The 27,425-nt window shown below is 53.5% G+C and overlaps 11 protein-coding genes and 1 non-coding gene across 12 annotated transcripts; 6 read left to right on the top strand and 6 right to left on the bottom strand.

Annotated features, from left to right (window-relative positions):
• Nucleotides 1-322: 322 nt before the first annotated feature.
• Nucleotides 323-2,437, bottom strand: CONPUDRAFT_66033 (amino acid transporter; the record flags this gene model as incomplete). Its single annotated transcript, XM_007776267.1, has 11 exons — nt 323-450; nt 509-711; nt 783-988; nt 1,042-1,289; nt 1,338-1,391; nt 1,439-1,556; nt 1,588-1,768; nt 1,823-1,954; nt 2,008-2,101; nt 2,150-2,234; nt 2,300-2,437. The coding sequence occupies 11 exons, from the start codon at nt 2,435-2,437 to the stop codon at nt 323-325; spliced, it is 1,587 nt and encodes a 528-aa protein (XP_007774457.1).
• Nucleotides 2,438-3,063: 626 nt separating this feature from the next.
• On the top strand, nt 3,064-4,502 carry CONPUDRAFT_93463 (carbohydrate esterase family 4 protein; the record flags this gene model as incomplete). Its single annotated transcript, XM_007776361.1, has 10 exons — nt 3,064-3,119; nt 3,172-3,217; nt 3,288-3,372; nt 3,424-3,484; nt 3,535-3,559; nt 3,615-3,780; nt 3,841-4,018; nt 4,071-4,211; nt 4,269-4,293; nt 4,353-4,502. The coding sequence occupies 10 exons, from the start codon at nt 3,064-3,066 to the stop codon at nt 4,500-4,502; spliced, it is 933 nt and encodes a 310-aa protein (XP_007774551.1).
• A 175-nt stretch (nt 4,503-4,677) lies between these two features.
• On the bottom strand, nt 4,678-6,767 carry CONPUDRAFT_93462 (carboxylesterase; the record flags this gene model as incomplete). Its single annotated transcript, XM_007776360.1, has 9 exons — nt 4,678-4,973; nt 5,042-5,643; nt 5,695-5,794; nt 5,850-6,097; nt 6,151-6,228; nt 6,291-6,339; nt 6,396-6,431; nt 6,492-6,590; nt 6,647-6,767. The coding sequence occupies 9 exons, from the start codon at nt 6,765-6,767 to the stop codon at nt 4,678-4,680; spliced, it is 1,629 nt and encodes a 542-aa protein (XP_007774550.1).
• A 1,063-nt stretch (nt 6,768-7,830) lies between these two features.
• CONPUDRAFT_159253 (uncharacterized protein) lies at nt 7,831-9,843 on the top strand (the record flags this gene model as incomplete). Its single annotated transcript, XM_007776359.1, has 4 exons — nt 7,831-8,166; nt 8,219-8,789; nt 8,843-9,262; nt 9,317-9,843. 4 exons carry the CDS (start codon nt 7,831-7,833, stop codon nt 9,841-9,843), a joined length of 1,854 nt encoding a protein of 617 aa, XP_007774549.1.
• Nucleotides 9,844-9,901: 58 nt separating this feature from the next.
• CONPUDRAFT_85438 (uncharacterized protein) lies at nt 9,902-11,518 on the bottom strand. Its single transcript, XM_007776358.1, has 3 exons — nt 11,457-11,518; nt 11,111-11,377; nt 9,902-10,997 (listed from the first exon to the last, which is right to left on the bottom strand). The coding sequence occupies exons 2-3, from the start codon at nt 11,316-11,318 to the stop codon at nt 10,369-10,371; spliced, it is 837 nt and encodes a 278-aa protein (XP_007774548.1). The 5' UTR covers nt 11,319-11,377; nt 11,457-11,518; the 3' UTR covers nt 9,902-10,368.
• A 531-nt stretch (nt 11,519-12,049) lies between these two features.
• Nucleotides 12,050-13,087, bottom strand: CONPUDRAFT_66444 (uncharacterized protein; the record flags this gene model as incomplete). The annotated part of the gene is made up of 2 exons (XM_007776302.1): nt 12,050-12,775; nt 12,923-13,087. 2 exons carry the CDS (start codon nt 13,085-13,087, stop codon nt 12,050-12,052), a joined length of 891 nt encoding a protein of 296 aa, XP_007774492.1.
• An 840-nt stretch (nt 13,088-13,927) lies between these two features.
• On the bottom strand, nt 13,928-18,749 carry CONPUDRAFT_85435 (uncharacterized protein). The gene is made up of 23 exons (XM_007776357.1): nt 18,459-18,749; nt 18,249-18,285; nt 18,048-18,188; nt 17,481-17,990; nt 17,060-17,425; nt 16,794-17,003; nt 16,443-16,740; nt 16,171-16,369; nt 15,988-16,112; nt 15,477-15,928; nt 15,370-15,424; nt 15,061-15,316; nt 14,849-14,989; nt 14,738-14,798; nt 14,701-14,703; nt 14,591-14,631; nt 14,526-14,536; nt 14,440-14,468; nt 14,346-14,384; nt 14,270-14,284; nt 14,199-14,210; nt 14,097-14,137; nt 13,928-14,039 (listed from the first exon to the last, which is right to left on the bottom strand). The coding sequence occupies exons 1-10, from the start codon at nt 18,635-18,637 to the stop codon at nt 15,903-15,905; spliced, it is 2,091 nt and encodes a 696-aa protein (XP_007774547.1). The 5' UTR covers nt 18,638-18,749; the 3' UTR covers nt 13,928-14,039; nt 14,097-14,137; nt 14,199-14,210; nt 14,270-14,284; nt 14,346-14,384; nt 14,440-14,468; nt 14,526-14,536; nt 14,591-14,631; nt 14,701-14,703; nt 14,738-14,798; nt 14,849-14,989; nt 15,061-15,316; nt 15,370-15,424; nt 15,477-15,902.
• Nucleotides 18,750-18,760: 11 nt separating this feature from the next.
• On the bottom strand, nt 18,761-19,926 carry CONPUDRAFT_132044 (uncharacterized protein). The gene is made up of 4 exons (XM_007776356.1): nt 19,615-19,926; nt 19,491-19,558; nt 19,315-19,433; nt 18,761-19,186 (listed from the first exon to the last, which is right to left on the bottom strand). The coding sequence occupies exons 1-4, from the start codon at nt 19,900-19,902 to the stop codon at nt 18,906-18,908; spliced, it is 756 nt and encodes a 251-aa protein (XP_007774546.1). The 5' UTR covers nt 19,903-19,926; the 3' UTR covers nt 18,761-18,905.
• Nucleotides 19,927-20,028: 102 nt separating this feature from the next.
• CONPUDRAFT_t124 lies at nt 20,029-20,102 on the top strand. The gene has a single exon. It is a non-coding gene; the product is annotated as a tRNA-Ile (tRNA).
• A 416-nt stretch (nt 20,103-20,518) lies between these two features.
• On the top strand, nt 20,519-20,965 carry CONPUDRAFT_159248 (uncharacterized protein; the record flags this gene model as incomplete). Its single annotated transcript, XM_007776355.1, has 2 exons — nt 20,519-20,801; nt 20,871-20,965. The coding sequence occupies 2 exons, from the start codon at nt 20,519-20,521 to the stop codon at nt 20,963-20,965; spliced, it is 378 nt and encodes a 125-aa protein (XP_007774545.1).
• Nucleotides 20,966-22,231: 1,266 nt separating this feature from the next.
• Nucleotides 22,232-22,918, top strand: CONPUDRAFT_140112 (uncharacterized protein). Its single transcript, XM_007776354.1, has 2 exons — nt 22,232-22,545; nt 22,610-22,918. Exons 1-2 carry the CDS (start codon nt 22,251-22,253, stop codon nt 22,702-22,704), a joined length of 390 nt encoding a protein of 129 aa, XP_007774544.1. The 5' UTR covers nt 22,232-22,250; the 3' UTR covers nt 22,705-22,918.
• Nucleotides 22,919-25,461: 2,543 nt separating this feature from the next.
• On the top strand, nt 25,462-26,232 carry CONPUDRAFT_169534 (uncharacterized protein). Its single transcript, XM_007776353.1, has 3 exons — nt 25,462-25,640; nt 25,693-26,052; nt 26,115-26,232. The coding sequence occupies exons 1-3, from the start codon at nt 25,505-25,507 to the stop codon at nt 26,168-26,170; spliced, it is 552 nt and encodes a 183-aa protein (XP_007774543.1). The 5' UTR covers nt 25,462-25,504; the 3' UTR covers nt 26,171-26,232.
• Nucleotides 26,233-27,425: the final 1,193 nt, after the last annotated feature.

Here is a 27,425-nt window from a genome sequence, read left to right as displayed (position 1 = left end):
TTGCTCAGAGTCTCGCGTGGATTTACTAGGTTTGCGTCGATCCGTGGGGGTAATCCATTAGGCTTTCCGCCTTTACGGCAGAATTTCCTCTGGCCGCCATACACGAAATAAAACACATATGCTACCCGTCAACACATTCACAGGTCTCGACTATAGCTATACAGTCCAAGCGCGTCCACCCATGTGCAAACCTTCCGCCGTTCTTTATGGCCAAAGACTTCTTGATTACGATAAGCGCGTTGCATACAAGATTTCACGCCATGCTCTTACCGCGTCGAAGAAGATCCGAGGAAACAGCGGTTGAATTCTTCTATTACAGTATCTACAGCTCCTTCTCGACCACACCATCGTGGACATTTGAAATTGGTCCGTGGAACCATTTGTGGGCAGAGAGCACCCAAGAAATGGAAGCGAAAATGAATACGCCCATAATGAGGACCACGGCGTAATCTGCAATCAGTAGACGAGTTTGTTTGAGCGACGACGACGAGAAAGAAGGATGACGCACTCATCGATGGGGCAGTCGGCGCCTGGGACGGAGGAAAAAGCAGCAGAATCACAATGAACGTCACCCAAGAGACCGCGACGATGCCGATGGGCATGTACCATCGCCCAAGAGTGAACGTTCCAGGGACTAGCTTATTTCGTCCCGAGGTAATGCGTAGGAAAATGGGCGTTGCATATGAGACATACAACCCAATTACAGCAGCCCTACATGTGAAGTTAGCCTCGTGTTTTCTGGCAAGGTCCTAGCTATTGTCCCCCTAAAGCGTTGGACGCACCCGGCGAGGGAAGAAAGGGCCGCAGCAGAGAAACCGAGCAAGCCACACACCGCCGCTCCAATCATCACAAACCATACGGCATTCACAGGAGTAAGCGTGTGGGGATTGACCTTCTTCCACCAGCGTGATCCGGGGAGTGCGTTATCTCGCGCGAAAGCGAAGACGACACGCGATGCGTCGACGCCCTGTGCTGCGCCAGTGACGTACTAGGCTCGAAGATCAGACACCTCGCACAACTACACAACAGTGAGCCGATCACCTGAACCACAATGATAAAGCTCCATATTGCGAGCATGCCTCGTTTCCCAAGCACGTTGAGGAAAAGCTGGCCCATCGGCAGGGGTAAATCAGTCCCGAGGATATCGGTGACAGAGCTTGTGGCGAAAGACGCAGCGATAAAGAGCAACCATCCAAGGGCCTGAGTACCAAAGACACCAACTAGGATCGCAATAGGTGCCGTGTATTGGGCGTTGGAGACTTCTTCTGATATGTGAGCTGCCGAGTCGTCTGCAGTTGACGTGAGTATGAAAATGAGACCACTCGGTATCGACGTACAGCCGGTAAGAGTCCACATCGGAGCAGTAAAAGCCAGCAAGAACGCCCAGCCGTCTGGTGTGGTATGAGAAAATGAGATGGCCAGGGGTAAATTTACGTACTATTCGACCACCCTGTATTGTTTTGGAATAGAGTGAACGCATCACGAGTCGAAACCCTGTTGTCCCCCGAGTATACCAGCAGTGAGGCGATAGCGGCTATCGTTGTTCCAACTGTTTCCTCATCTCAGAAAAAGTATATCAGACATCACGTCGCCCTCACCATTGACGATGACATAGAACAAGTTAAGTCTAGCCAAGACACGAGTTGCGGCGGAGCATACGATCCCATGACTAAACAAGATGGCGAGCAGAATGCCATATGTTGCCCCATCACTTGGAACGACTGTACCATCAGAACCTACGGTTATTGCAGATGTGATCATCTGCGCACTTCACGGCATTATGAGCACTTTGGGACTGTGGCGGATTGTCCAAATTACGCACCATGTGAAGTCAATGGAACAAACCAACGTCACTTGACCCGTTATGTTAGCCCAACCGGTGATCCAGCTAGCTAGAGCGGACCATCTAGGAGGCGCGAGTTTAGCAGAGAAGTAATACAATCCTGCACTTGTCCTGTAAGTTGCTTGGTTAGGTTCCACACACGCGCCGGATCATGGCACACTGACGGCATCGAAGACACCATCTCCGCCATGGAGGCTGCGACTGTCATCACGAAGAAGCAGGGTATGAACCAGCCCCACACCATCCCAACATGTCCGCCTATCATCGTTCAGTCAAGGTGCACCTGACGTACCGGTCATGACACACCTGACTCAAGCGGAAATGAGTATGTGGACGACACGGATGCAACCACACCCATGATGGAGAACGCAAAAGCAATCGTCTCAACGAGCTAAGGATGCATCAACATAGAACGCAAGTGATGCCCGTCAAAGCGGCTCGTCGAGATGGGCTCACCGAGAACTCTCTTTTAAACTCGCTCTTGTACCCCAACTCTGCGAGAAGCACATCGTCTTCTTTGAGAACACGCGCAGTGTCTCCGCCAGCATCAACGATGGTGACATTCGTAGCACTCTTCTCCTCCCTTTTAGACATCGAGGAGGCGTTAGAAGCGATCAAGACAGTGGAAAAAGAGGAAGCGTCACCGCTGCGGCTCAAACAGTCATACGGAACTTTAACTGCTCAATTACACCACCTGGAGATAAGGAGAGGCGCCTGGGTTTCACGGATGGGAAACTCAACTAAAGCTGCCTATGAATAAAGCTTATCTTCCCCGCCAAGCACCACATTTTGATGCATCAAGCGGGTCCCGTCCACCTTCTCACTGCATTGCGGGTTCGACGGGTAGGATTAGCCAGAAAACTGAGAGGGATTCATGAACGAACTTGATGCTCAGACATAGTGGCAAGAGAGCAATATTGATTCCTGTTGACAGTTTCTGTCCACCACACGCCCTTCCAAAACAAGCCAATGTTTTTGGGCGCCGCTTGGCGTGACGGCCGGTCAGACCGAGTGGCGGTGTTGTGCGCGCGTCGCGTCGCAGCTCTCCCGCGACGTCATGCATTCATGGTCATGGGATGGAGCTCCAGAAATAAGCCTCCAAAAACATATCCCATTTTACATGCCAAAATGTATAGCTATCTCAGCACGAAGCTCTTATCGCACCCTTGCGTGTCAACAACCACTTGCTCCCCTGGCTGATACCACCGCGTCGATTCAACATGCCCAGACAAATTCTTATCGGTTTTGGCGTCGATGTGGACGCTGTTGCCGGATGGTCGGTGGTTTTTTCTCGTACTTGAAACACGATCAGCTAAGCTCTCAGTTAGGCTAGGCTCATATGGCGGAGAGGATTCTCCTTTGGACATATCTAGAGTAAGTGCGACATGAAGAAATTCTTTCCTCACTTGTTCTGTACACCAACTTTCGCAACAATGTCGTCCAGGGAATGTACTCCGGGGAGGTAGGAGTCCCAAGGTTACTTAAGTTGTTCGACAAGTACTCTATCAAAACGACATGGTTCATTCCTGGCAAGTCCGTTTACCTTTCAAGCGACTCGTAGATAGCTAACTCGTATTCAGGTCATAGCCTCGAAACATTTCCAAAGGAGATGGCAGCTGTTCGCGATGCGGGCCACGAAATGTAAGACCATTTGCATATCCAATGAGTATATTTGAATGAAAATATGACAGTGGCTTGCACGGTTACTCACATGAAGTTAGGCGCAGTTACCTTTCTAAAGTGTCGAGAGGACTAACTTCCCGAACTCTAGAATCCAACTGCGATGACCTTGGAGCAGCAGAAGGATATTTTAGACCGCACCTTCAAGTTGCTCACAGACTTCAACCACGGTGTGCCTCCCAAAGGCAGCGTAGCTCCCTGGTGGGAGACCAGCCAAGATGGCACCGCACTACTGCTAGAGAAGGGCATTCATTACGGTCAGTCGCAGCTCTTGCAATCTGACTTTCACTTTCATTAACGCACTGCGCGATCCGTAGACCACTCGAACATGTCCCACGACTGCCAGGCCTACTACTTGCGTGACCAAGACACCTGGACCAAAATCGACTACAAGGCGCAAGCGCATACCTGGATGAAGCCTCTGCAAAAGGGAAACGAGACTGGGATAGTCGAGATTCCTGCGAACTGGTACCTAGATGACCTCCCGCCCATGATGTGAGCGTCGAGCGCGCCACCGATGGATCGAGAGTCTGACGGTATTGCTCAGGTTCATCAAGTCGAGTCCGAATTCGCACGGCTGGGTCAACTCAAGAGACGTCGAGCAGCTGTGGAAAGATATGTTTTCCTACCTTTACCGAGAAGAGAAAGACTTTATATTCCCTATCACCATCCATCCTGACGTCAGCGGGTAAGTTCCTGGTGACTGCCTGCACTGGGTTCCACATCTGATGAGATGACCGTGCAGACGCCCACACGTTCTCTTGATGCTGGTCAGCATCTCGACTTCCTAAGCACTTCCCTGAATCCAACACTGACTTTGCGTTGTCAGGAACGTTTCATCGAGTGGATCAACACACATGACAACGTGCGCTGGGTAAAGATGCACGAAATGGCAGACGAGTTTAGAGCAAGGCAAGATCCACCGCCTGGTGCAGTGATGCCAAAGGGTGTGACACGCAGAGTGCGTTCGCGTCTTTGAAGCAGACGGCCGTTCGGAACGAAGTGTGGATGATTCATACAAACATAAGAAATTGTAAATCTACTCTGTACTATAAAACCAATATCAATGACGTGTCAAAGCAATGAGAACCGTGAATAGACCTTACATCCTAATCGTACACCGCCCGAACAGTTCCTCGTTCTTTTCACATAACTCATAGCTTCGCCTTACTCTCGCCGGGAAGCACTGGCACGATGCTCATCAGCTCGTCCCACTTCTTGTCTACCGTCCATCCGATCGTCTTGTCCTCTTTGAGCGTCAGGATATCCTTCACGCCCCGCGTCTTCGTACGCAGCCACGCCAAGACGCCGCTGCCTTGCCCGCCCTCAAGCTCTGCATGGGCAGCATCAATAGCGTCGAGCCAGGCCAACGCGACGTGCTCCTGCTCGGGGCTCAGCTCCGGCGTGCGCAGCGCCCAGAGAGGACGGTCCGTCGCATGGGTCACGTATCCTTCATCGAAATCAAAATCAGCCTTGCTCCTGATATCCCTGTCTGTCTGTCAGAGGAAAACAACCCACCCTTCGGCCTCACTTGCTCCGGCGTCCACCGAATCTCATACCTCACCACCGGCACCCCTCCCGCCCCCGCAAAGTCCCTTACAAACATCCTCACAGGGATATGCACCTGCCCATCAGCAACCACCCTCCCCATATAATCAAACGCGCTCGCCGCCGTCTCCCCAGGCGTAACCCCGCGCTTCGCATACGCATCGAACAGCGCGCGCACGACGCTCTCAGGGTAGTACCTCAGCATGTTCGTGTACGCGTCGCGCGGCGCGTGGACCGGGTGCGCGATCGCGTACAGGTACCACTCCTCGGTGAGGTCGCCGATCGAGATGCTGCGCACGCCCTTGGCCTTGAGCGCGCGCGCGAGGGCGCCGCTGCGCTGCCATGCCATCGGGTCGACGGACGTCGGGAGCCAGGTGCCGTCGAGTGCGCCGCGGAAGGTGCCGTGCATGCCGAGCTCTTCAGATGTGATGAGGTCCGTCAGCTTCGAGGCGGAGATCTGGGAGGGGTCGCGAAGCTTCTCGAGGGTGGAGGGGTCTGTGGGAGATAGGCCAAGGGCCGTGCATAGGTCATGGTACTGAGGGCGAAGCTCGGCGAGAGACTTAGGAGTCGTTCTAGAGGTGTTGTTAGACCCTTCGTTGGAGAGAGACGACGTGGTAACTCACAGGAAACCGTTGGACTGCATCTGAACAGAATGGAAAGGTGCCACTTGGCCAGCTGGGAGGTGCGAGACGTGATGCAGAATCTGATGCACCGAATGAGCACCTGTACGACTGTCAGAAATCTTCGCCTTAGGAGTTTGAAATCAATATGATCGTACCCGCACTCAGGCCAGACAGCCTGATATCGTCCACATCACCGCCGAAGTTCACGATATTGTCCTTGACCCACTGAAGAGCAAGCCACTGGTCCTTGAAACCATAGTTGCCCTCGATGCGCGGCTCGTCGCATGCAAGGAAGCCAAAGATCGAAAGGCGATAGCCGATGTTAACCCATACCTCCTTGCGAGTTTCGGCGACGAACTGGGCTTGACTGCTGAGACCATGGGGGGAACCGAACTGAAGGAAGCTGCATAGGCAATCAGTAGACCTCCAGCGCCGACAGTAGCATGTGGAGCTTACCCTCCATGAATGTATACTCTCACCGGATACTTGCTCTCGGGGCTGAAGTCCGACGGACAAACGATGTTCACGTACAGGCTGTGGCCAAGCCACACATTGTCAGATGCTTACTGCTCTTCAAGCAAAAGAAAAGTACAAACGGGTCCTCGGAGGGTTCACCCATGCCTACACGGTGAACAGGTGGGGTTCCTTCAGATGACCATTCGTATCTCATGAGATGTATGCTACAGACACGAAAAACATACCAGCGCTTTGACCATCGTTGCCCGGCTGGGCGCAGTCTAGGAAGAGGACATGTATTAGACGTTATGTGATAAGTGCAGATACAGGTAAGAACGTACGCTTAGTTTCGTATACGTACTCCTTATCCTCGTAACGAAAAGTAGGCGGCAGCGGGTCCGGGTCCGAGAAACGTTTCGGCGGAAGTGCATACGGGACCTCTGTTCACGACGATTGAGCTAACCCTCCCCAGTTCGACGAGCAAAGACATGCATACCAAGGAATGCGATCGCTCCGTTCGCGGCGCGGGCTCCCGTCACTCTTCCAAAGCGCGTCTTGACAGACACGCGCAGACCATTGCGGAGCTGCTCGCCGAGGTGAGATTTAATGCCTGACATTGTTCCTTGACTTGGAGGGGTATCTGCGACTGGTCTGTTCAGCTGTTAGCAGAGTGAAAGCACCTTCTTCGGGGGTCGGGTATGCGGAAGGGCATGCTCCCAAGTCGGCGCTGTTATATTCATGGGTGTGAACGTCGGACCTGTCAGGCGCGTTCCCTCCACTCGTGATCGCTGCAAAGCTCGGGTTTCGGAATGCGGCTCGGCCCTTTCCGACAAGCTACATAACCCCTGGCGCCGCCTCACAATTAGCTTTCCTCTGCCCCTCATCGTTGCCTCGCTCCTTCCCTCGGTGTTTGGATTGTCCTTCTAAGTTCTTCGCAACATACCTTACTTTTCACCATGCCCGAACTCACCGGGGCTCATAACCTGTTAAGAGCACAGGTTATGAGCACCGATGAGATCCGCATGGTTGAGTCTGACCAGCTTAACTTCGTCTTCGCCTCCATGTGCTCGATAAGCTTGACTGTGATGGCTTAGCGCTTAGCGCTTAGCAGTCAATCAAACATTAATCAAAACCTGTATTTTTATCTTCTCCTGTATTCAACCTGTGAGGGAAGGGAGAATGAAGTAACGAACTCGAGTTCGGTGTTGCGAATTCATTTCCATGTCGCTCTGCATTCCCTATCGAAGTGGTGTCCACATGGCTTGTCTTCTCGTTTTGTTGCTATCCGGCGGGATTCAGGATTGCTCTACGTATATAGAGACCATGATGTATGCAGCTAGCCAAAACTCTATCACGACGGATTGCAGGACCCCTTTGGGCTGGTTGCGAGTCTACGCGCTCCCTCCACTTGTGATCGCTGCAAAGCTGGGACTTTAATTCGGGATGCGGGTCGGCCTTTTCCGATGAGCTACTACTCGACAACTCTCAGACACTTACTGCAATGTCTGAACACGAACCCATCATGACCAGCGAGTCCTTTAACGTTTTACTGTCATTATTCTCCACTGACCTGCTCATATACCTTGCTTAGCGGAAGACCTTCGAGCGGAGCCCAATCTGGAGGAGTATGTCCAGTCTAAAGAATTCGACCGGGAGTGCGTTCTGGCTGTCCAGCTCATCATGAGCATGAAGGCTCGCGAGCGCGCCTCAGTCTCCGGCAACAACGGCGATTCCGACTACGAGGACAGCATCTGGTCCAACTCGAATGACGGCGCCTCCTCGAGTGTTGCGTCCGTGGAACCCTCTCCCTACGAAGTTCCCAGATTCGAGAGCCATTTCTACTATGCCGGCCTTGGTCCCAAGGGCCGCGGTCCGAAGCTGATCTACAGGACGTCCAACGATAAATTTGTCGAGCCCACAGGTCCTGAAGCCTATGCGCGTTTAATGAAGCTTTGTCCCGTCACCGAGGATCACGAACTCGGCCAGGATGGTCGTTGGGACCGTATTCGTGATCAGGTGTGTGGCTGTCTCGGCGTGCAGCATTCTGTGAACTAACATTTGTTCCAAGGTTGTCGAACTCCTCGACAAAGGAGGCGTTAAGCTCACTTCCGTCGACCTGGTTCAGTTCACGTGGCTTGACAAGAAGGACGACCAGGAGATCCAGGAGGAAGAGGACGACGATGACGATGACGACTACACGCAGAACGACAACCTCACATATGACGACATCCCACCCATCAAGCCCGTCGAGTATGGGGAATGCCATACCACCAGCCCTACGATCTGGGTGGGCGTGTTGCCGGATACCCTCACCGGCGCGGTTGCACATGAGTCTGCCACCGAAATCCTTGGACTCCTCAAGGAGCTCGGCATCGCCGGTGTTGATGTCGCTGATCGTGAGTCAGTCGCCAGGTTCTTGCATGGTCCAGATCTCTTCGCCCCGGTCTCGGACCTGGACCCGCTCAAAGACGTTATCGACAACCTCTCTACTCCACTTAGCCTGCCCATTGCTGGTCGGAAGACAAAGATGCAGGGAACGCTTGGTTGCTACTTCAGGGTCGGGGACGATCTCTATGCAGCCACCGCCCGCCACAGCGTGTTCCCACTCAACGGGGACTATAAGGAGTACAACTATGTTAGTACGTTATTTTCCGCCTAAGAAGTTGAGGGCAATTCTGACACTACACCTAAGAATCCGCACCTAAGAAGGAGGTCATCATCATGGGAAACCGCGCGTTCACCAACTACCTCACTTCGATCCAGGCCAGTATCGCTACCCTGAATGATACTGTTGACTCCTTGGAGAGGCGGACTAGGACGTTGACGAGGAGGGTGGAGGCTGGTGGCGACGACGCGCAGAAGTCGGCGGGCGAGCTCGCAGAGACTCAGGACCAGCTGACCAAGACAATCACCAAGATCGGTGCGCTGAAGGCTTTCTTTGTCGACGTAAAGAAGAGGTGGAGGAGGTCGAAGGACCGTGTCATTGGCTACGTTGTCTGGGCACCTCCGATCGGTGTCGGTGTCCCTCCCCACCGCTACACGAGGGACCTGTGCGTCATAAAGCTCAATAAGAAGAAGTTCCGGAAGTTCCGTGGAAACGTACTAAGCTTAGGTGCGTGCTGATCCGTCTCGCCGAAGGTTTCTCATCTAAATTTTCACTTTCCAGGGCCGGAGATCTTCCCCGGCAATTTCAAAGCCTTGATGTACGATCGCATCAACGTGCCAGCCGAATTCGAGTATCCCGAGGATGGTCTCCTTCCAGTCCAAGGCATGCTTTCCACCGCGGACATCACCAATCCCAACAGCACGAATCTCGAAGGGGAGCGCATCCACCGCGTCATCAAACGCGGTGGATTCACCATGAACCCTACCGTCGGTACCTTGTCCAGGTTCATGTCTCATGTTCGCAAGTACTTTGTCACGGGCAATCTAGATTCAGTCGAAGTAGCAATCCTCCCCGTCGATAACGATTCTAAAGCGTTCTCCAGGGGTGGTGATTCTGGAGCTCTCATCGTCGACGCCCTCGGCCGATCTGTTGCCTTGCTCACTGGTGGAACGAACAAGGGAACCGATTCGTCGGATATTACTTTCGCTACGCCCATGGAATGGGTCTGGGACCTCATCAAGGACAAGTTCCCGGACGCCAATCTCTATTTCGACGACCTCGAGGGCTTCTTCGCTGACGTGGTTTAGGTCGTCCCATTCTTCCATCTCATCCTTTAGTATTTGTTATAATCACATTAACCCCAATAAATAATAAACACAACCCAAAGGTGTACACATTCGTGTATCAACAGATAAAACAATCACACATATAGTCCAGTGAAGAAGCAGAAAAAGAAAGGGTAAACCCAAGGTAAACCGACTCGATAGTGCAGGGGAAACCGAACAATGACACAGAGGTAATACGCATAAGGTATCTACATTCGTGAAAGGTCATGTCTCGTCATCCTCGGAACAACGATGTGTCGCCCCCCTCTCCAGAACTACTGTACGAACTCAGATGGCGATGAAAGGAGGACGTTAGGAATAATGATAGGTGGGTAGATGTGTGGGGGTGGGATGGGGTATAGTGATAAATTAGCATAGCCAGGTTACGCAGTGAAAGAATGGTCTGAGGTAGTAGTAGTAAGTGATGCCCAACATGCCTGAAGGCTATTTTCTTGCCGTCGATTCGTCGATTGGGCCGACGGCGAGGTGTCCGGGCGATAGGACCGCTTAGAGGAGCGAGACGAGCGCAGCAGCGCCGAGTGCGACGGCGATGCGGCCGAGGAAGCCTTGCGTGGAGACACCAGAGGCGGCGCCGTTCGAGTTGCCCGAGGGCGACGCGGTGGGCGAGGACGAGCCAGAGTCGGCCGCGGTCGACGTGAGGACTACAACAGAGTTAGAGGTTGTGATGGCAGGGGAACTGGTAGCAGGGGTGGGGCTACCTGAGCTGGAGCCACTGGAGCCAGTTCCGCTGCCAGACGTGCCAGAGCCAGAGCTGGGCGCGGGCGCGGAGGTGCCGGAGGAGACCGAAACAGTCGGCGGAGGGGCGCCAGCGCTCGAGCCGGACGAGGTGAGACCCGTGGTGGACTGCTGAGAGACGGTAGACGAGCCGCTCGATGCGCCGCCGACGATCGAGCCGGTGCCCCAGGGGATCTGCTCGCCGTTGGGCTGCGTGCTCTGAGTGGGCGGCACGACGTCCTTTGCGTTGTCGGTGATCGTGAAGCGACCAGTCCAGTAGTTGTTGGCGGAGCCTTGCTGCGAGAATTGGTAGAAGTAGATGGGCGAGTGAGGAGACACGGTAGGGCAGGGGTACTCGAATGTCGTCTTGGTCGGGTCAGTGCCGTCGACGGTGGCCACACCTGGTCACGTGAAAGAGGATGGAGATGGAAGGAGAGCGGGAAAAGCAGAAAAGGCAGGGTGACGATCAGATCAGCGGGGTGGACGCAATGGCGAGAGTGGAGCAGTAACGTACTCATCAAAGACACCATGTTGAAGTTGTCGCCCGTCTTGAGCTCAATAGTCATCTGCTTCCACTGGCCGGTGGTGTCGGCAGCCCAGCCAACCTTGCAGGTCTGGCCTTGGATGAATACATCGCCGGGGCCGGGCTCGTTGGGGTTCGGGTCGGCATAGACCACGCTAACAATGGACAAGGAGGCAAGAACGGCGGTAAGGAAACGCATTGTAGGCGGGGTGAATATAAATTTGTGGGGCGTGGGGCGAGCGGCCTGGCAAATAGAGTCTAGAACAAGGGACCGAAAATAACCGTTCCCGTGTCAGCGTTCTACAAAGTCTATGACCCTGAGCCGTTGTGCGCTTACCTGGAGGAGGATGGGGAATCTGTAGAGGAGCAAAAGAGCGGACGGGTTTTGTACTGCGAGCTGGCAGTGCTGTCAGAGGGGGGAAGATAGACTGAGCGTAAACGCCAGAGCGTTGTCTCGGTCGTTTTTAAACCAGCCCACGGTCCAACCAAGGCCGGTAACTTCGCACACTCACTGTTTGATGCGCTCAGGTACGCTTGTTCTTGTGTGTCTTATGCGATCGTTACTTTCCTCAAGCGCACTGATATTTTCTGAACCTCGGTTCTCTACCATCGCTACTAAGCGCTCTAAGACGTAAAATACACCTCAACACCGGACTGTCCTCCCAACTGATTGCTTGCCGGCGCTGTGGAGCGTTGCTGTGTCCTCGGCATAAACTCCCCGCGTCCTTGTTGACAGCAGGCATCGATCCGTACATGCCCATGTGCTCCCTTGTTGAGCGCTCCGGTGCCTGGGAACATAGCAACTGAAACATGGCTAATTGGGCGGCTAAAAACGACCAGCGAAGACCGCACTGCCTAGTTCTGAATTGTAATAGCAACTAATCCTCGCATTGGTGGATCTAGCAAAAGACGAGTTAGCGCTCATGAGTTTCAAGCGGCAAAGTCCTTGGAACGATCAACACGACAGCGACGCCAAGCCAAGGATAAAAATAAAAACTCGCTGCAGCAACGCCCCGGCCATTCTGACTCGCCCTCAAGACAGAGAAACCCACTCACCTCGCGCGCAAGGCTGACCCACTCGCTCAGCGTCCGAAGATACTCATCGCGCCCGCCATCTGGTGGGAGATCGGGGTTCCATAACACGAACGAGTCGAATCTAGCGGTGGGCTCCAATCGCCGCACGTCTTGCTCATCATCGACATCCTCGGCTCCTTCTTCGAGCGACCCAGTCGCGTCATGTCCATCCATATCGTCATCTTCGACCTCCACCGGAAAGTGCTTTGACTTTCCGCGCCGTGACGGCCTGCCGCCTCGCGACTCTCGGACTTCTTTCTCCGCCGCGGCGCGACCTTTAGAGGAAGTGGGAGCGGTGGAGGTTGACTTGCCCAAGCTTTTCTCTGGCGTGCGCAGGATCAGCCCTGCATAACCTTCCGGTAGCGTAACCCGCTTTCCGACGAGGTGGCGCCCGCGGAACGCCGCGAGCAGCTTCGTGGTGTCTGCGGCATTCGGGGGCTGGGCTAGTGGGGTGTCGGAAGGAGGCGTTGTTGAGGTGGAGGGTGCAGGGGGTTGTGAGTCGCTATCAACCAGTGTAACGGCGGACGCAGCTGTAGACGTATCGATGCCATCCGTCTGCGATTCCGAAGCGACGATGGTGGTCTGTGATTCCGACGTCTCGATGCTAACCTCGGCCTCGGCCGCGACCATGCTTTTGGCATCCTCGTCAATCACCATCTTGTCCTCCTTCTCAATAAGCTCAGCTACACCCGCCTGCAATGCTTCTTCAGGATTTTCAAGGCCATTGACAGATTTGTCTATGAGTGATTGAGATGTGCCGACGGTAGCCCCAGCCTCTCGAATGCGGAAATACGTGCTGATGTTGGCCGGACCTGTGTAATCGATATGGAAGGGAAGCAAATGAGGCGTGCTGCATGAAAGTTTGCGCGTTGGGTGATCTATAGTGAGTGCCATTCTCAAACGAATGTGGCCAGAGACAGACAAAGAGCGAGATGTCTCGGGTATGAGGGTATAGAGTTAACGACGCGAGGGGAGAGGACACGAACAGGCGCGTGTCGCGTGTCGACGCGTCTCCAACTTGCCATGTGGCTGTGCAAAAGCCCCTTAACAGTTCTACTCATCGCCTCTCGAGCCTGTGTGGTTTAAATGCACGAGTTTTTCGATTTTTCCAAGATGGGCACTACTGGTACGAAACAAATCGGATGTTTCGAGCACAGCCAAAGATCGTTAGGCGCAGAAACTTCTCTTACACCCGAGGTACCGCCGCGACCAGGAAGGGCTGGGAGCTCTCACTTGTACTCGAGACACTAGTTGCATATGACTAGTTTTCGTGAGTCGCATCGTTTGACAACCGCTCAGGCAGAGCCAGAATTGCAGGAGCACGAATTAATGCAGCGCAACCCCCTAGCTAAGAACGTCGAGGACAAGATGCAGGTGTTCGCTCAGGGTCGTACAGAATAAGTTTAACGAACCTCTGCCGTGGCAACCATGTCATCATCTCAGGTCACCGGCCGCATTGTGTCCTTCCACTCGACAGCGGCTTCAGCAGCCAGTGCGACGTCTCTGTGCACTCCTGCAGCAAGGATAAACCTTTCGCTGCTGCTTTCTTGCTTCAGTTTCTATGAGCTGGCCGTCACAGACAACTGAATTAGCGAGTCCCACACGGTTTCTTCATGGCACCCTTGTTGCGCTTGACCGCCTGAGAATTCCCGAAACACGCCGCTTGATCGGCCGTCGCTTGGGTTCTTATAAATTCCAATACACTCGAGCTCGCTGCGCTTAGGTGTCGATGTTGCCCCTCCGGGCCCTCTTGACTTCGCGCTTACCCAGAGGATGACCACGGTGTACGATGCACCAGACGCTGCCGGTGTGCTGTCGTACGGGGAAGTTCAGGCTTACGCACAAGGTAAGTTTGAAACCTTGTTCCAACTTGACCAACCATTGAAGTATTGCAACCCGCCAGTGGCCATGACCACTTTGACGATTTGGAACTACTGTAAGCACCCTCGGATCTCGGAGTCAGAATGCGCCCGCTCAACGTTTGTGCACCGACTCAGTTACGCACCTCGGTCAAGAGGTGAAGTCAATCTTCCGCGTGTCACCGTTACCTGTTTGACTGAATGCATGTCTATTTAGGTCGAGTTGATATGGGTATGCAACCATTGTTCAAGAACAGTATATGAGGCCTCATCATGGCAACTCAACATTGTAGATGCGGGACTGGACGAGGATGACTCTTCTTTATGTTATGGTGAGTGATGTACATGATCATTTGGTCTCTGCTGAACATACCGTTGGTTACGTAGCTGCGTTATGGCGGCCTGTTATATGCGCTGTGAGTCTCACTCACAAGGTGTTCCTCCGATGGTCTAATACCCGCCGGCGCTCCAAGTGACCAACTCAGTGCGTCCATCACCCCCAGCCCTACATTTCTCCGAGGCTGAATCGTCCCCCAAGTGTTGAACATATACAATACTCCAGCTCAAGCCAGCGACGAAGTCAGTAAGGACGGCAGCTCCTCATGATCGCTACAGTAACTGACGAGATGAGCAGCTTTGTAAGCCTGGCTTCTCACCGCCGAACGTGAACTAATACATCTCCCAAGGCATGGTTTGGTACATTCTGGGGAACGTACTTGAGATGGTCATGTGCACGCTGGTCGGAAGTACGAGCTCCTCTTCTTTCTCGTGCAGCTCTCAACTCACTCCATTGAAGCTATGCTGGTCATCCGGGTCAACGCCCTCATGGGAAAGCCGCGCAGACTCGGCTGGTTCCTATGGACATATCTCGTCGCCGCCCAGTCTTTCGCCATCGCCACCACGGTCTTGCTCGATGATCCGAAAGCCGGCTTCGACGGTAATGCTGCGTCAAATAATACAAATGTCATGTCACGGTATGCTAACCCGCCTCTGTTATCCGACATGCAGTTTGGTCGACCCTCATTGACGGCCGTATCTCCACGTGCTCCTCTCGCGTCGCCACCAGCCGCCTCTGGGTGGCCCAGACCAACTACGGGATGCTGCTCGCGTTTCAGCTCTTGCTCACCGCGCTGTCGATCTACCGCTTCCAAGTCCACGTCACAGAGGCGCGGACCCTCGACCGCAGGGTGTCGCGCTGCTGCATGAGATCGACGGACACCTTCTTAGGTCTCTTGGTCCGGGACCACGTCCTCTCTTTCCTCACGTCAGCGCTCATTCCCATGATACGACAAGAGCTGAAACTGAACCTCGTACTAGAGTCTTACTCGAGGGCATACTTCACGCCACCACTGTCCGGCTCCACCTACCATCTGTGAGTCCTATGCTCGCCTGCGTTGTCATCAACCTCATAATACTTGAGCTAGCATGGCACGAGCGCAGCGATATTGTCAATAATAACCGTGTTCCTGAACATGGTCGTACGCACACTCGTCGGACCGTACCTCTTCCTCTCCGTGCGCAAATTCGACGCCATGAGGTCCCGGACTCTCAAGCTAGAGGAGATCGCACTGTCTGTCATGATGTTCGCGGATGCTACTCATGTCGATCTTGACGAAGATGCGGATCGTGCTCTAGGTGAGGCCGTGGCGGTTTGCACATCCAGAGTTATAGCGGTCAGGGTTTCAAAAGACGTCGTCCCTGACACGGGTACGAGAAAATCCTTGCACAGATGAGATTGAATGTATAATTTCACTGTCTACGCCTAACTTATAGACTTGTCATGTACACGCCTGATTACATCTCCTAAGGCAAACCTTCACTCAGCTCTAGCCATTGCTCCTTCTGTAAAATCACTCTTGCATCTCCACATAAGTAGCTAAAGTCAAGGCAATCAGCACCACTGTCCCACAGCCGAATGATCAGACAGAAACGTACCAGGGAACAGCCCCGTCTGGCCATGCGGATTGGTGCCTTGCCACCAGTTCTCATCGACCGCTTCGATGTGTGTGATCTTGTCGCCCTCACGGAACGAGATCTCGTTCTCCTCCGCGGCATCGTAACTTCACGAAAACAACAACGTCAGAAGGAATCGCAGGCAATATTAAAACAAGATCGTACTCGTATTGGGCGACGGCAACATAACCCTCGTCCTCGGCAGCGGCCTCCGGTTCAGGCTCAGGCTCAGGCTCCGGTTCGGGCGCTGCGGGAGCGGGCGGCGGCGGCGGCGGAGGTGGAGGGGGCGGTGGGGGCGGTGGGGCCTCCGCCTCGACTGCGTGCTCCTCAGGCGGCACGCTTTCAACAAGGTCGACAAAGTTCGCTAACCAAAACATCGTAGCGTATCAGCACATATGCCTTCAACGTGCACCATGCGAAGACAATCTAAAACGCACCAGGGAACATGCCACTCTTCGCCCCGCCCTGCGCGACGCCAGTCCACCAACCCTCGGCAACCTCTTCGATCTGCTCGATGATCTCCCCTTCGACGAGGCTCATCTCGTTCTCCTCTTCCGCAGCGTAGTCGTACAGTGCGCGTGCACACACTCCTTCGCCCGTCACAGGGCCCTCGGCTGCAGCGTGACGCTCCGGCTCGGGTTCCACTTCAGGCTCGGGCTCGGGCTCTTGCACAGAGAGGGAAGCCATCTGAGCCACCGGCGGCGGTGGAGGAGGCGGAGGGGGCGGTGGCGGCGGCTGTGAAGGAGCGCCATTAGGATGGCTCTTGTCTATAACGTGAGTCAACTTACGGGAGGTGCTGCTTCTTCGACCTCTGGCTCGGGCTCAGGCGCAGCAGCCGGCGCCGGGGGAGGAGGCGGAGGCGGGGGTGGCGGAGGAGGTGCACTCTCTTCCTCTTCCTCTTCCCACTCAGGCTCTGGCTCATCCTCCTTCTCAAAGATGGGCGGACGGTTGCCGCGTGGTGGCATAGGGGGAGCAGCCGGAGGGGGCGGGGGAGGTGGCTAGATATTCCATGTCAGATCAAAGTGCTTCTCTCAAAGTAAACAAAGGCACTCACCGGAGCCGCCTCCTCTTCCTCCTGAGCGTAAGTCGCAGCAACAGCGGCTGCTCCGATAACACCACCCACGGCGGCGGCGCCAGCAGCTGCACCGAATGCACGTCCACCACCACCAGGGGCAGGAGGGACAGAGCGCCCAGCAGGCGTACCGGAGGGAGCCTTCCAACTCGATTCTTTGCTGCGCTGCTCCTCTTCCTCGGCCTGTTTCTTCGCCATGGCCTGCCGCTCGCTCCACGTGAGCTTCCCGGGTACTCGGGCGGCAGGCTTGGAGGCAGTTTGCTCTGGCTCGGAGGTCTGCTCGAACTTGGCGAAGGGGTTGTTGAGCTTCTTGGGTTTGGGCAGCGAGACGGGGGTGTACGCGGTTCCCTATGAAACCATCTTTTAGTTGGGCCAATGAAGGTGAACATGGGGATAGACGTACAACAGGCCCAATGCGGTCCTCCTCGGCGGGCTTTGGGGGTACATTCGAAGCAGCGGCGGGAGCAGGCGACGAGCCCATCGGGCGTGAGCCAGCAGAACCAATCGGCCTCGCCGTAGTAGGGAGCGCCGGCGCACGCGCGGGAGGGGGCGGAGCTGGTGCTGAAGGTGCCTCCTCTGGCCAAGCATCCTTGGGCGCACCAGCGCTCGGCCTGGAATACGCAGGGGTAGGACGGGGGGCAGTGGGCACAGCCGGCCTGCTTCCCATGCCAGGCATTGGGACGGGGCGGGTTGCAGCTGGAGGCGGCGGTGGCGCAGCCGCTGCGGATGAGGCTGCCGGGGGAGCTGCTTTGCGCATAGCCGCGATGTCAGGGCGTCCGACAGGTGTGTAGCTGGTACCAACGGGCGCGATGGGCTCAAACTTGCGGGCTGGCTCAGCGTTCTTTTGCGCAGTATAGTTGGCGCCAGATGCGCGTGAGACACGGGCCATGATGATGGACTCAGAGACATCTGACTATTATCGAGCACAACTTCAGCTTGTCGTCGAGTTGAGAAGCTACAAAGTGCATACCTCATTGCGTGCGTTGATGACGACGTGCGTTCCACGTAGGAATCGTGAAACAGCGCTTGAGTGGGTATGGAAGAGGCCCTTTCTGTTCTCTGGGACACCATCACCACACCAGTTGATTTGAACGAACTTTGGAAGACCACTCTAATGAGCCAAAGAGACAGCGTAAGTGAGTGCTTCAATGGAGCAACACGGTCAACGTACGTTGGGGTCTTTGACGCGCAAGAAAGCATACTGCATTCTGCGAGACAAGATTAGCGCACGTCACTTCTGAGAACTATCACAGCTGTGTCATATCCGCGCTACATCATGGAGAATTATGCCAATTCAACGCTCATAAACGCGGGATGACGGCTCGTTCCCCTACTTGAACCCTCCGATCGCAGGGCCGTGAAATGAAAGGGCGCAACCCACCTGCCATCGCTGAACTCCTCCTGAAGTTCCTCGAGTCCTCCATCGCCAGTAGACTGCACTTTCAGGTCGTTCGTACCACGTTCGTAGGTGAAGAGGGCCCAGTCAATGTCGCGGCCAGCGACGACATCTTGGTAGGCGACCTGTAACTCTGGCGAAGCGAGGTTCACCTGGAGAGACATTGTTCCCTAAATCGATGAATCCCTTTTGAAGCTCCAAATTCGAATGCTTAGGATGGGGATGAGAGTATGTTTGACGCGTAAGGAGACGGGGACGGATGGGTAGATGTGGAAGAGATGGAGGGTCTGGTTACGCGATACCCCAAGCGATGCCCTGAGCCGCAGCTGGGCAGGCGATGTCATTGCACAGCCACATCAAAGATTACAACGGAACACTTCAAGTTGTACAGTTTTGTTCCACATCTAACATACAGTATTGATTTGGGTCGCTTCAATGATCAAGAAGCACAGACCCTTCATCCTTCACGTCAGGGACTTCATCTTTCCAAACCACCCCAACTTCTTTCGAGACTGTCATCGCAATGTTACGAATGCCCCTGACCTCCCCTGGCGTCGCACCATTGCGCACCGCGCCCGCCAGATGCCACGCAATCTGGGTAGGCATGTCGGTCGCGATGAGCGCAGATATCATTGCATAAGAAGTCTCGATAGGAGACGTCGCAGAGTTGTGCGCATAACCAAACCCATACGCAAAGGACGTGACGTAGTACTCTGTAGACATTGATTGTGAGCGATTTCTCCGTAGCAATGATCCTCGAAACCAAGGGGCCAAATAAGTAGCCAAAGGTGTCTTTAATGCGAGAAGATTCCTGGCTTTCGACAAAAGAGACATAGCGTACCGAGGTCAGGAAATATGTCCCAGAGGAAGGACTGTGTCTTCGCAGTTGTATCACCGTACGTTGACTCGAAGTAGGCCTGCCCCTGTTTGGTAGCTTGCTCAACAGACATTGATCGATCCCTACGATGTTATATCGCTTGACAACGCTGATAAGAAGACGGTTTAAGCCACACAAACCTAAGAGTCTCCTTGTCTTTCAGCTCCTCTGGCGTAGCCTTGTGCAACGATGCGAGGGCATTTATGACCTCCAGTAAAGACTCGCGTCAATGGTAGACGCTGGTCAGATAGACGTCATGCACACCCTAGGAAACCCACAAATCATCCCCGCCTTGAACACTCCATCCCTCACCTTCCTCGCGATCTGGAGCCGAAGTGCATGTTCCTCCTTTGGCACGGTGGTCAACGCGTATTCAAACACGACAGGCACAGCATTCGGCCGGTTGGCTGCGGCGAACGCGATAGCGGCAGCCATGTACCAGGGGCTGTCTGCATTTTCCTTCGGTGAAAGATCAGAAAGGTTGGTGTTGGTATGGTACAGAGCACGCAGTCCAGAGAGAAACTCGGGAGATGGATTGAGGTTGGCAGACATGGTGATTTGTGGCAAAAGAATCAGGAGCAAACGCGTTCAGTAATCGCATCAACAAAGATCCAGATTCCATAGGCGCCTACAAGGTCTCACGGAAATATAAACCCTTGGTGCGCCACGGCACTTATCGGCCGACTAGCTCAGTTGGTTAGAGCGTCGTGCTAATAACGCGAAGGTCTTGGGTTCGATCCCCACGTTGGCCAGGTACTTTTTTTCATCTCTTTTTAGCACCTTTAAGAGCTTTCATGCCGTTGAGCGCTCATGTAGGATACGCCCACCGTTAGTGTGTGGGTGGGTGGGTGGGTGCGAATTTCATCCAGCTATCCGTGATCGCTTCTCAGCTCGGTTGCTCCTGTGCTCAACGAAGTTCATTCGTAGACAGAGAGCCTGGGACCAGGGACAAGCCTAGGGAAGAATTGATTCGGGAGCTTGGTCTTCTTCGCACACGGGCTATAATTTGACAAATGACGACTGTCCTCCGGAAGTATCAAGGTACGCCTATGGGAGACTAACCCACGGATATTTACAGCATGGCACTATGCCCTCATGTCATTTAGAAGAGGCAGCAGCATCCCCTTCTCTCTTACACCCCTCGCTCCCTTAGCCGCTGCAGCTCACGATGCGAGTTCCAGCTAGTCTCCTCCTGTCCACCGCCCTCCTCGCTGTGGCCTCCGACCTCCAAAGCAATGTAGCCACAGTGTCTTTCACCCCCTACGCCCTCGTCGGCTGCCGCCAGAGTCAAAATCCGTATGACAGACTCGCAAAGGCATCCAACTTCAACGTCACCTCGGGCGACTGCATCACTCCCTCGTACGCGTTCTCGGCCTACGTCCAGATGGCCAACGACGAGATGGTCAACGGCCCGTGCCAGCTCGTGTTGTACCCCGAGGCTAATTGTCAGGGTATGTCGTTCTGACGCTGCTATGAGTTTCGGGAGCAAAAGCGAGGGCTCATGTCATGTTGCGTTGTAGGGACTGGTTCTCCTGCCACTGTGGCGACATATGCCATGTGCCAGACGGGCAGATCTGATGGTGGTGCTAGTTTCCAGCTCGTTTGCGATGCTTGAATTGAAGCAAGTGCTGCCGGATGCTGTTAGGGAGCTGGGTTGAGGGTACAATTGTTGGATGGACAGTCTGCTTACTGGATTTTGCACATGGACAAGCTATACGACCTGGGCTGTCGCTCTTGTATACGGCCGTAAACTTGGAGCTCGAGCCAGAAGTCGAGTTTTAATTGTCGTCCGTGGACCGCTAGGTTTTGAGGCGCATTGTACAATACCGAGCAATCGAAGTGGCGTCGCAGAGCAAGCACTCGGGTCGGCCGACGGTATCGGCGAAGATGCGCACCTTCCCACAAGGGGGCTACATCTCCTTCAAACCTTCTTACATGAGGGTTCGAGAGTAGAGAAGCAGAACCTTGATGCGGACCGGAAACGACGGCGCGGTAGCACAAGACCGACGGCAGGCAGCACCTGGTCTCATATGTCCGAAGGTCTAGATGAGCAACGATTTGCTCTGTGTCGGTCATTAGCGCCGCAGGAACCCCAGTTCGCTGAAGGCTAGCCTGAAAGCTCGGATGTTTCGGTTACATGTGTGAGGCAGTGAGCATGAGAGTAATGAGGTCATAAACTCTTGATCTAGAGAGTCTGCAGAAGAGAAGTAGAGTAAGTATGTGCTCGAACTTCAGTCAAGAGATTCAGGAATAGCAGCTTGATCCGAACGTCGAAAGTGTTTGGCCTTTCCGAACTCCAGGGAGAATGCAGGGCCCATCTGTCCAGTGTATGATCTGCATATACCCACAAAACAAGAGGCACTGTCCTTCCCGCAAATAATGATGGCGCTCAAACGCAGAATGCAGTAATCCCCTACGGGTTGAGATGAAGGCCGGTGCCTCAATGTCTGAGACTCTGAGCCCCGTTGAGGCCGGGCTGAGCTCGAGATGGAAGTTCCTGCAGGGTTATCGCGTCGCGGCCGAGGTTGTTTGACCCGACGGCGACTCCCGAGCACAGCCTTTATATGTGCCTTGCACTTTGCACATTTGTAGGCTTTGGACCTCGCAAACTGATTCATTCATGGTAGACGCCATGAACTGCATCCAAGCCTGCAAACATCCGTGCCTCTCGGCGGTGAGTGCCTTCGGTCACTCGAAGCCGCTCGAGAACTTTGTTCATTTGTCAGTCTCTGCACTATGTCGCATCGGGCTTGACGGCTGGCGTTAACTCGGGTTTTGTCCTTTGCTGCTCAGAGGTATATAACCCGACGTTTTTGAACAGTCCATTTCACTCACGATAATCTTCTACCGTCGAGCTGGTACCTCCTAACAAGCCCCTAATCCCATTCAATCCGATCACCATGCTTGCCACCCTTGCCCTTGTCCTCTCTACCGCGTTTTTTGCCACCGCCTCTCCCCTCGAGGCCGTGCAGGCGCGCGACGAGCCCGCGACGGTCAACTTCACGCCGTACGAATACGTAGGCTGCCGCCAGAGCCAGGACCCGTACGACCCGGCAACCCCATCGACCTACAACGTCACCTCGGGCAGCTGCATCACCCCGCCGTACACGTTCCAGTCGTACGTCGAGGAGGCAAACTCCCTGGCTGCCAACGGCCCGTGCTCGCTCAGTCTGTTCCCGGAGCCTAACTGCCAAGGTTAGTTTTATTGTCACTTCTGTGCTTCGTTCGTGGAAAACCTGACCGACGTGTTGCATCACAGGTCAAGGCGTCGGTGCTACGCTGACCACTTATTACACGTGCCAGACAGGTGACAACGATGGCGGTGCCAGTTTCATTCTCGAGTGCGGTCCTTAAGCATCTGGTGGAACATTCAGAGAAAAGGCAGAGATACGGTGTTAATATCGTTTCTTTTTCAGCAAGAAACAGACTTTTCTCTTTACGTGGTAACAGCATGGACTTTTCCCAATTGGTACATACATATACTTACTTGGGGTTATTGGTTATTCGTAATGGTTATATTTTGGTCATTGTGCAGGCTATACTTGCTTCGAACCCAAGTCTCACCCAGCAACTTCTAAGCATGATGAGCATGGCTACTAGAATACTTGACCTGGAGCAAGGATGGATTATCGCTTCAGCTTATTGTCTGTGGCCTATTGAGATTGATTCACGCACAGGCACAGCTTGAACAGATGCATAATTATTCCTCAACGCTACGACGGTTGTTATTTGCGGAGTGTAGTGTGTTGATATAGGTAATTGCGTTTGACAGGCGCAACGAGCTCCATTGCTATGTTCACCCTACAGCATTCAACACCAGAAGTGGTCGAAGGTGGGGAGGAAGATGATGACGGCTTCGACTCGCCCTTTGAGATCAAATGAACCGAAACGCTGCTCTGCACATTCATCGCAGTAACATACGCAGAAACAACGGCTGGCAAGACCGGGGCGTCAAGATCGATTAAGATCTGATTCCAGCCCTCCGGAGGGAAGTTGGCATGGACGCTGAGCCACTGACAGCGGACGTGGGCGATGGCACAGGGATACAACTCGAAGTCGTCGAAAGAGGTCCAAGCTGGGCTGGAAGATAGCCGTGCAAGCTCGGGTTGTACTAGCGTAAAGATCTGGACGAGTATTTCTGTTGGCAGCGCCATGATAGAGCACGGGGTTTCGGGATGTGCTGCAGCGTCGTGCAAAAGCGGAGTCTCTTCTGACGAAGTCCTATATCACCTGGGTCTCCTCGCCTTCACCAAGCGATCTGCTGGCGAGCCTTCTTCCTATCCACTAAGACTCACTCTCGATGCGGCTTCGCACTGGAAGGCTCTCACGAAGCCAGCGATTCGACAGGTTTTGCCCAAGATCAAGATTCCGGGCGGGAAAATGGCAGCGCCATCTTTGTGATTGACTACTTGTAACCTCTCGTAACGTGTTTGGTGAGCCCCTGTAGGGCTGTAGTCATCAGTATTACATCACGCAATCTGAGCTATCACATGACCGATGTCTCTCCGACTTAGCATATTTGACATGAGGATTAGACCTCCGGTGTGGCATATTTGAGACCAAAATCCTATGTTTTGACGGAGAGACATAGGTGGGAGTTTCACGGGGCCTGATAGAGCATGGGGATTCGGGACGCGCTGCAGCGTCATGAACTGGAGTCTCTCCTGGTGTAGCATCTGCTGATCGTTCAGTAATGCACAGATGATAGGTTTGACCTTACCCATAGCAGCTCAAGCCCTCACCGACAAAGACCGGTGGTCTAACTACGCGGTGGGGGAAGTAGAGCCAACCTGTTTCGAAGTCTACGAGTAACACAAGGAGACATCGGCATGGACCGGTCGGCTTTTGAATTTGTGCCCGAGCCTAGTTCAGACCACTCGCTTTGTCCTGAACTTCAATTGAAGGGTGTCTCATCTTCAGCTCGCCGCAGCTCGCCACGCTCGGCTCTGCGCTTATGAAGCTGACTAGTGCACAATCATTTACGATTCCAGACCACGACGCTTCCTGCCATTTGTCCTATAAATTTCCGCATTTCAGCTGTCACGCATAACACGATACGCACCATTCGTCGAGCCCAAATCCCTGCAACACACTAGCCCTTTCACTTGGCCAACCATGACATCCCAGGAAACCTCGGACCTTCTATCCGACACCAATTGCCTGGCATTCGTTGCCAGTGCTCTCGATGAGGTCAACAACGAAGAGAAAAGAAAGTCGCAGGAACGAAAGCGTCACGGCGAGGCAGCCATCCTGGATAGCCTGGCTTATTTAGCAGTTTGCAACCCGAAGAAACAGGTCGTTGCCATAGCTGCTCAGCTTTCTGAGGCCTCCAGGGAAGAAGATGTCGGCCTCAGAATCTTGGTTGCAGAGAACGGGAATGTGACTGGGGGCGTGGTTAAGCATCTGCAGAACGTCTTGGATCGCCTTGCAGAGATTCGCGAAGAGGCTAAACCACACATGCCGAAAGGGGGCCAATCTCCCCGCGTGCCAAGGTGGATCGCGGATAACCCCCATAACCCTTTTGAACAATCCCTTCTCGATCTAGAAGTCATTGTAATTAGGCACTCGTGGATGAAGCTACGGCAACGCGCCATGAAAAACTATCGACACACCAACGCTATCGATACCGCCAACGCTATGTGCAATTATGATGCCCTGAAAAGCATAGACAGCACTCTCCGATCATGCTTAGAGAAGGCTCAGGTTGTAGTGGGAGCTGAACGGCAGAGAATCTTGGATATGGTAGTACTGGTCAAGACACTAGTTCGGACGCTAGATGTGCAAAAGCCGAGCGACACCGAAGTCAAGAGAGTTCGAAAGCTACTACTGCTTCTTGACAATTTCCGAACAGACTTTGAACAGAAGGCCGAATTTCTCCGAAACTGGAATGATTATACCTATTGTAAGTCGATCTCGTGAGCGTCATCTCTTGCAATGATTCACGTGTCCGTCCCTAGTCCGCCTAAAATCGGAGGAAACGTCGGTTAGGAAGCACCCCGACTTGATTCGCTGGTTGTCCAAGTTGACTACAATCCGACGTCATTATCTCCGCTTAGCAAACATCACGACATCAAACACGGTATCAGCAAGCCTTCTAGCTAAACCCCCCGTCGTTATACCTATACAAAATCCAGTTCCTCGCTCCATATCCCACATGGTTGACGAACACCGAATGGAGACAATACTTGAGGGCGCCGGATGCAATATCGATCCAGAACATAGGACTGTAGGCGGGTTCATAGACCAACTCGCGAAGCTGCTTAAATACTCTGTGATCGAAGGAAAGCTTAGTGCGCACGTGTATTTCTCTCTCGATGATATTCTTCTCAACGCGTCCCGCAGCGTTCGAAGGGCCAGCTCCCGTTCACTGCGAGTGCAGGCTACTCGCTGAAGTCCACGGCCGTGCAGCGATACAATACATCGGTGTTTCGAAGCTTTCGTGCGGTTTTTGCGACATCTACTTCGAGGCTTATCGGCAAGCGACAGGTGTAAATATCTTTACGAGCGGCACCCATAGCCAGACCTCTCCATGGATATTTCCGCGGATCGAAGAATCTGAGCTCGACTCCACCATCGAGGAACGCGTTCGCTCGAAGCTTCTCGATAAGATTAACAGAGGTTGGAAGTTATATAGCCGAGCCTCTTTATCTTCGCAGAGCACTGATGCGTCCGAGAAAGATATGGGACCATGGACTACGATATGTACGCTTCCCTTTCATCTTCGTTACTATCAGGACATTATACTGACATGTTCCTATTGTAAGATGATGAAAAAGCACTCAGAGAAGAGGCTATGGCCGAGATGAGACAACTAGGCTAGTCCTGGACAATACGTCGGGATCGCGCGGACAGAATCATTTGTACCGTAAATAGTAATACTGCAATTGCGGCCCGTGTTGCCGTTTGACCAGATCGTGCAAATAAGCCCCTGAGCTGTTATCACCGCGTCTGAACCGTCTGAGCGCCTTCAAGTGTGGACGGTTTCAAGTTCCTGCCTTAACGATACAGCAACATACCATGCATTCGACAATCTCCCACCTCACCAAACACATCACAAGCACCGCTAAACAGCGTGCTGACCGACTGATTATCGAGAACGACCCCAATCAGGATAAACGACGGACAATTGAAACAATCTACTCCTTGGATGCTGGCGCTCTCCCAAAGGCTCGAGACCTCCTCCTGGGTGACAGACTCGACAATGTCAGCGAGTTTATCAGTCATCTTGATGGAAAGCACCTCGAAAACGCGTTGCGTGCATCCCTTCTTCTCTTCGCTGTCAGTGGCCTTGTCCCTCGTGAAATTCAGCTGCAATGTCTTGTCTCAATGGCAGAGGACCGGAGTACACTTGTAAATGCTGCTACAGGGTCAGGCAAGACTATATCTATGATTCTCCCTATGCTCCTTGAGCCAGAGAAAGCTTCTCTGGTCATATCTCCACTGAAAGTGTTGCAGGGTAGCCAGGCAAGTACATGCATCCCTAAGTATGATATCAACATGAGCCTGATTACCCTTCCCTATTCTAGGTCAAAGAGTTCGCACATTTTGGACTTAGAGTAGTAGCTGTCAACTCGGATAGCCCAGAGAGGTGGAAAGACCCAGAATTTTGGCAGGTGTGTACACTTTCTTATCACATAAACTCGTACTTATGATGAGACACTGGTTAGAGGGTAGAGGGTGATTACTACTCAGTGGTTCTGATCTCGCCTGAATCTCTGGGCCAGTATGATGAGGGACACTCAATGCCTCGCTTTGGCTACTTATTTCGACGCAAGAAGTCATTTGCCTCTCGTTTCAAGCGCGTTTTTGTCGATGAAGCACATTTCATATACACAGATGGAGTCCGGCTGTATGGGCAGAGCAAGGCCAACCGCGAGGCATATGGGGACCTTGGTGACCTTTTGCACATGTTTCTAAACCCTGATGCAATCATTCATGCTCTATCTGGCACTCTCCCACCGCATATCAAGAGATCAATTGCCGAAAAACTCAGATTCACCTCCTATACCATCATCGACTACACATCCAACCGGCCTAATATCACCTATGTTATGCAGAAGATGCGGGGATCACCA

This window comes from Coniophora puteana (genome assembly GCF_000271625.1).
Source record: "Coniophora puteana RWD-64-598 SS2 unplaced genomic scaffold CONPUscaffold_17, whole genome shotgun sequence".
Classification (NCBI taxonomy): Eukaryota; Fungi; Basidiomycota; class Agaricomycetes; order Boletales; family Coniophoraceae; genus Coniophora; species Coniophora puteana.
Note: the sequence above shows the minus strand (reverse complement) of the source record. Positions and strands in the feature narration are given on the sequence as shown.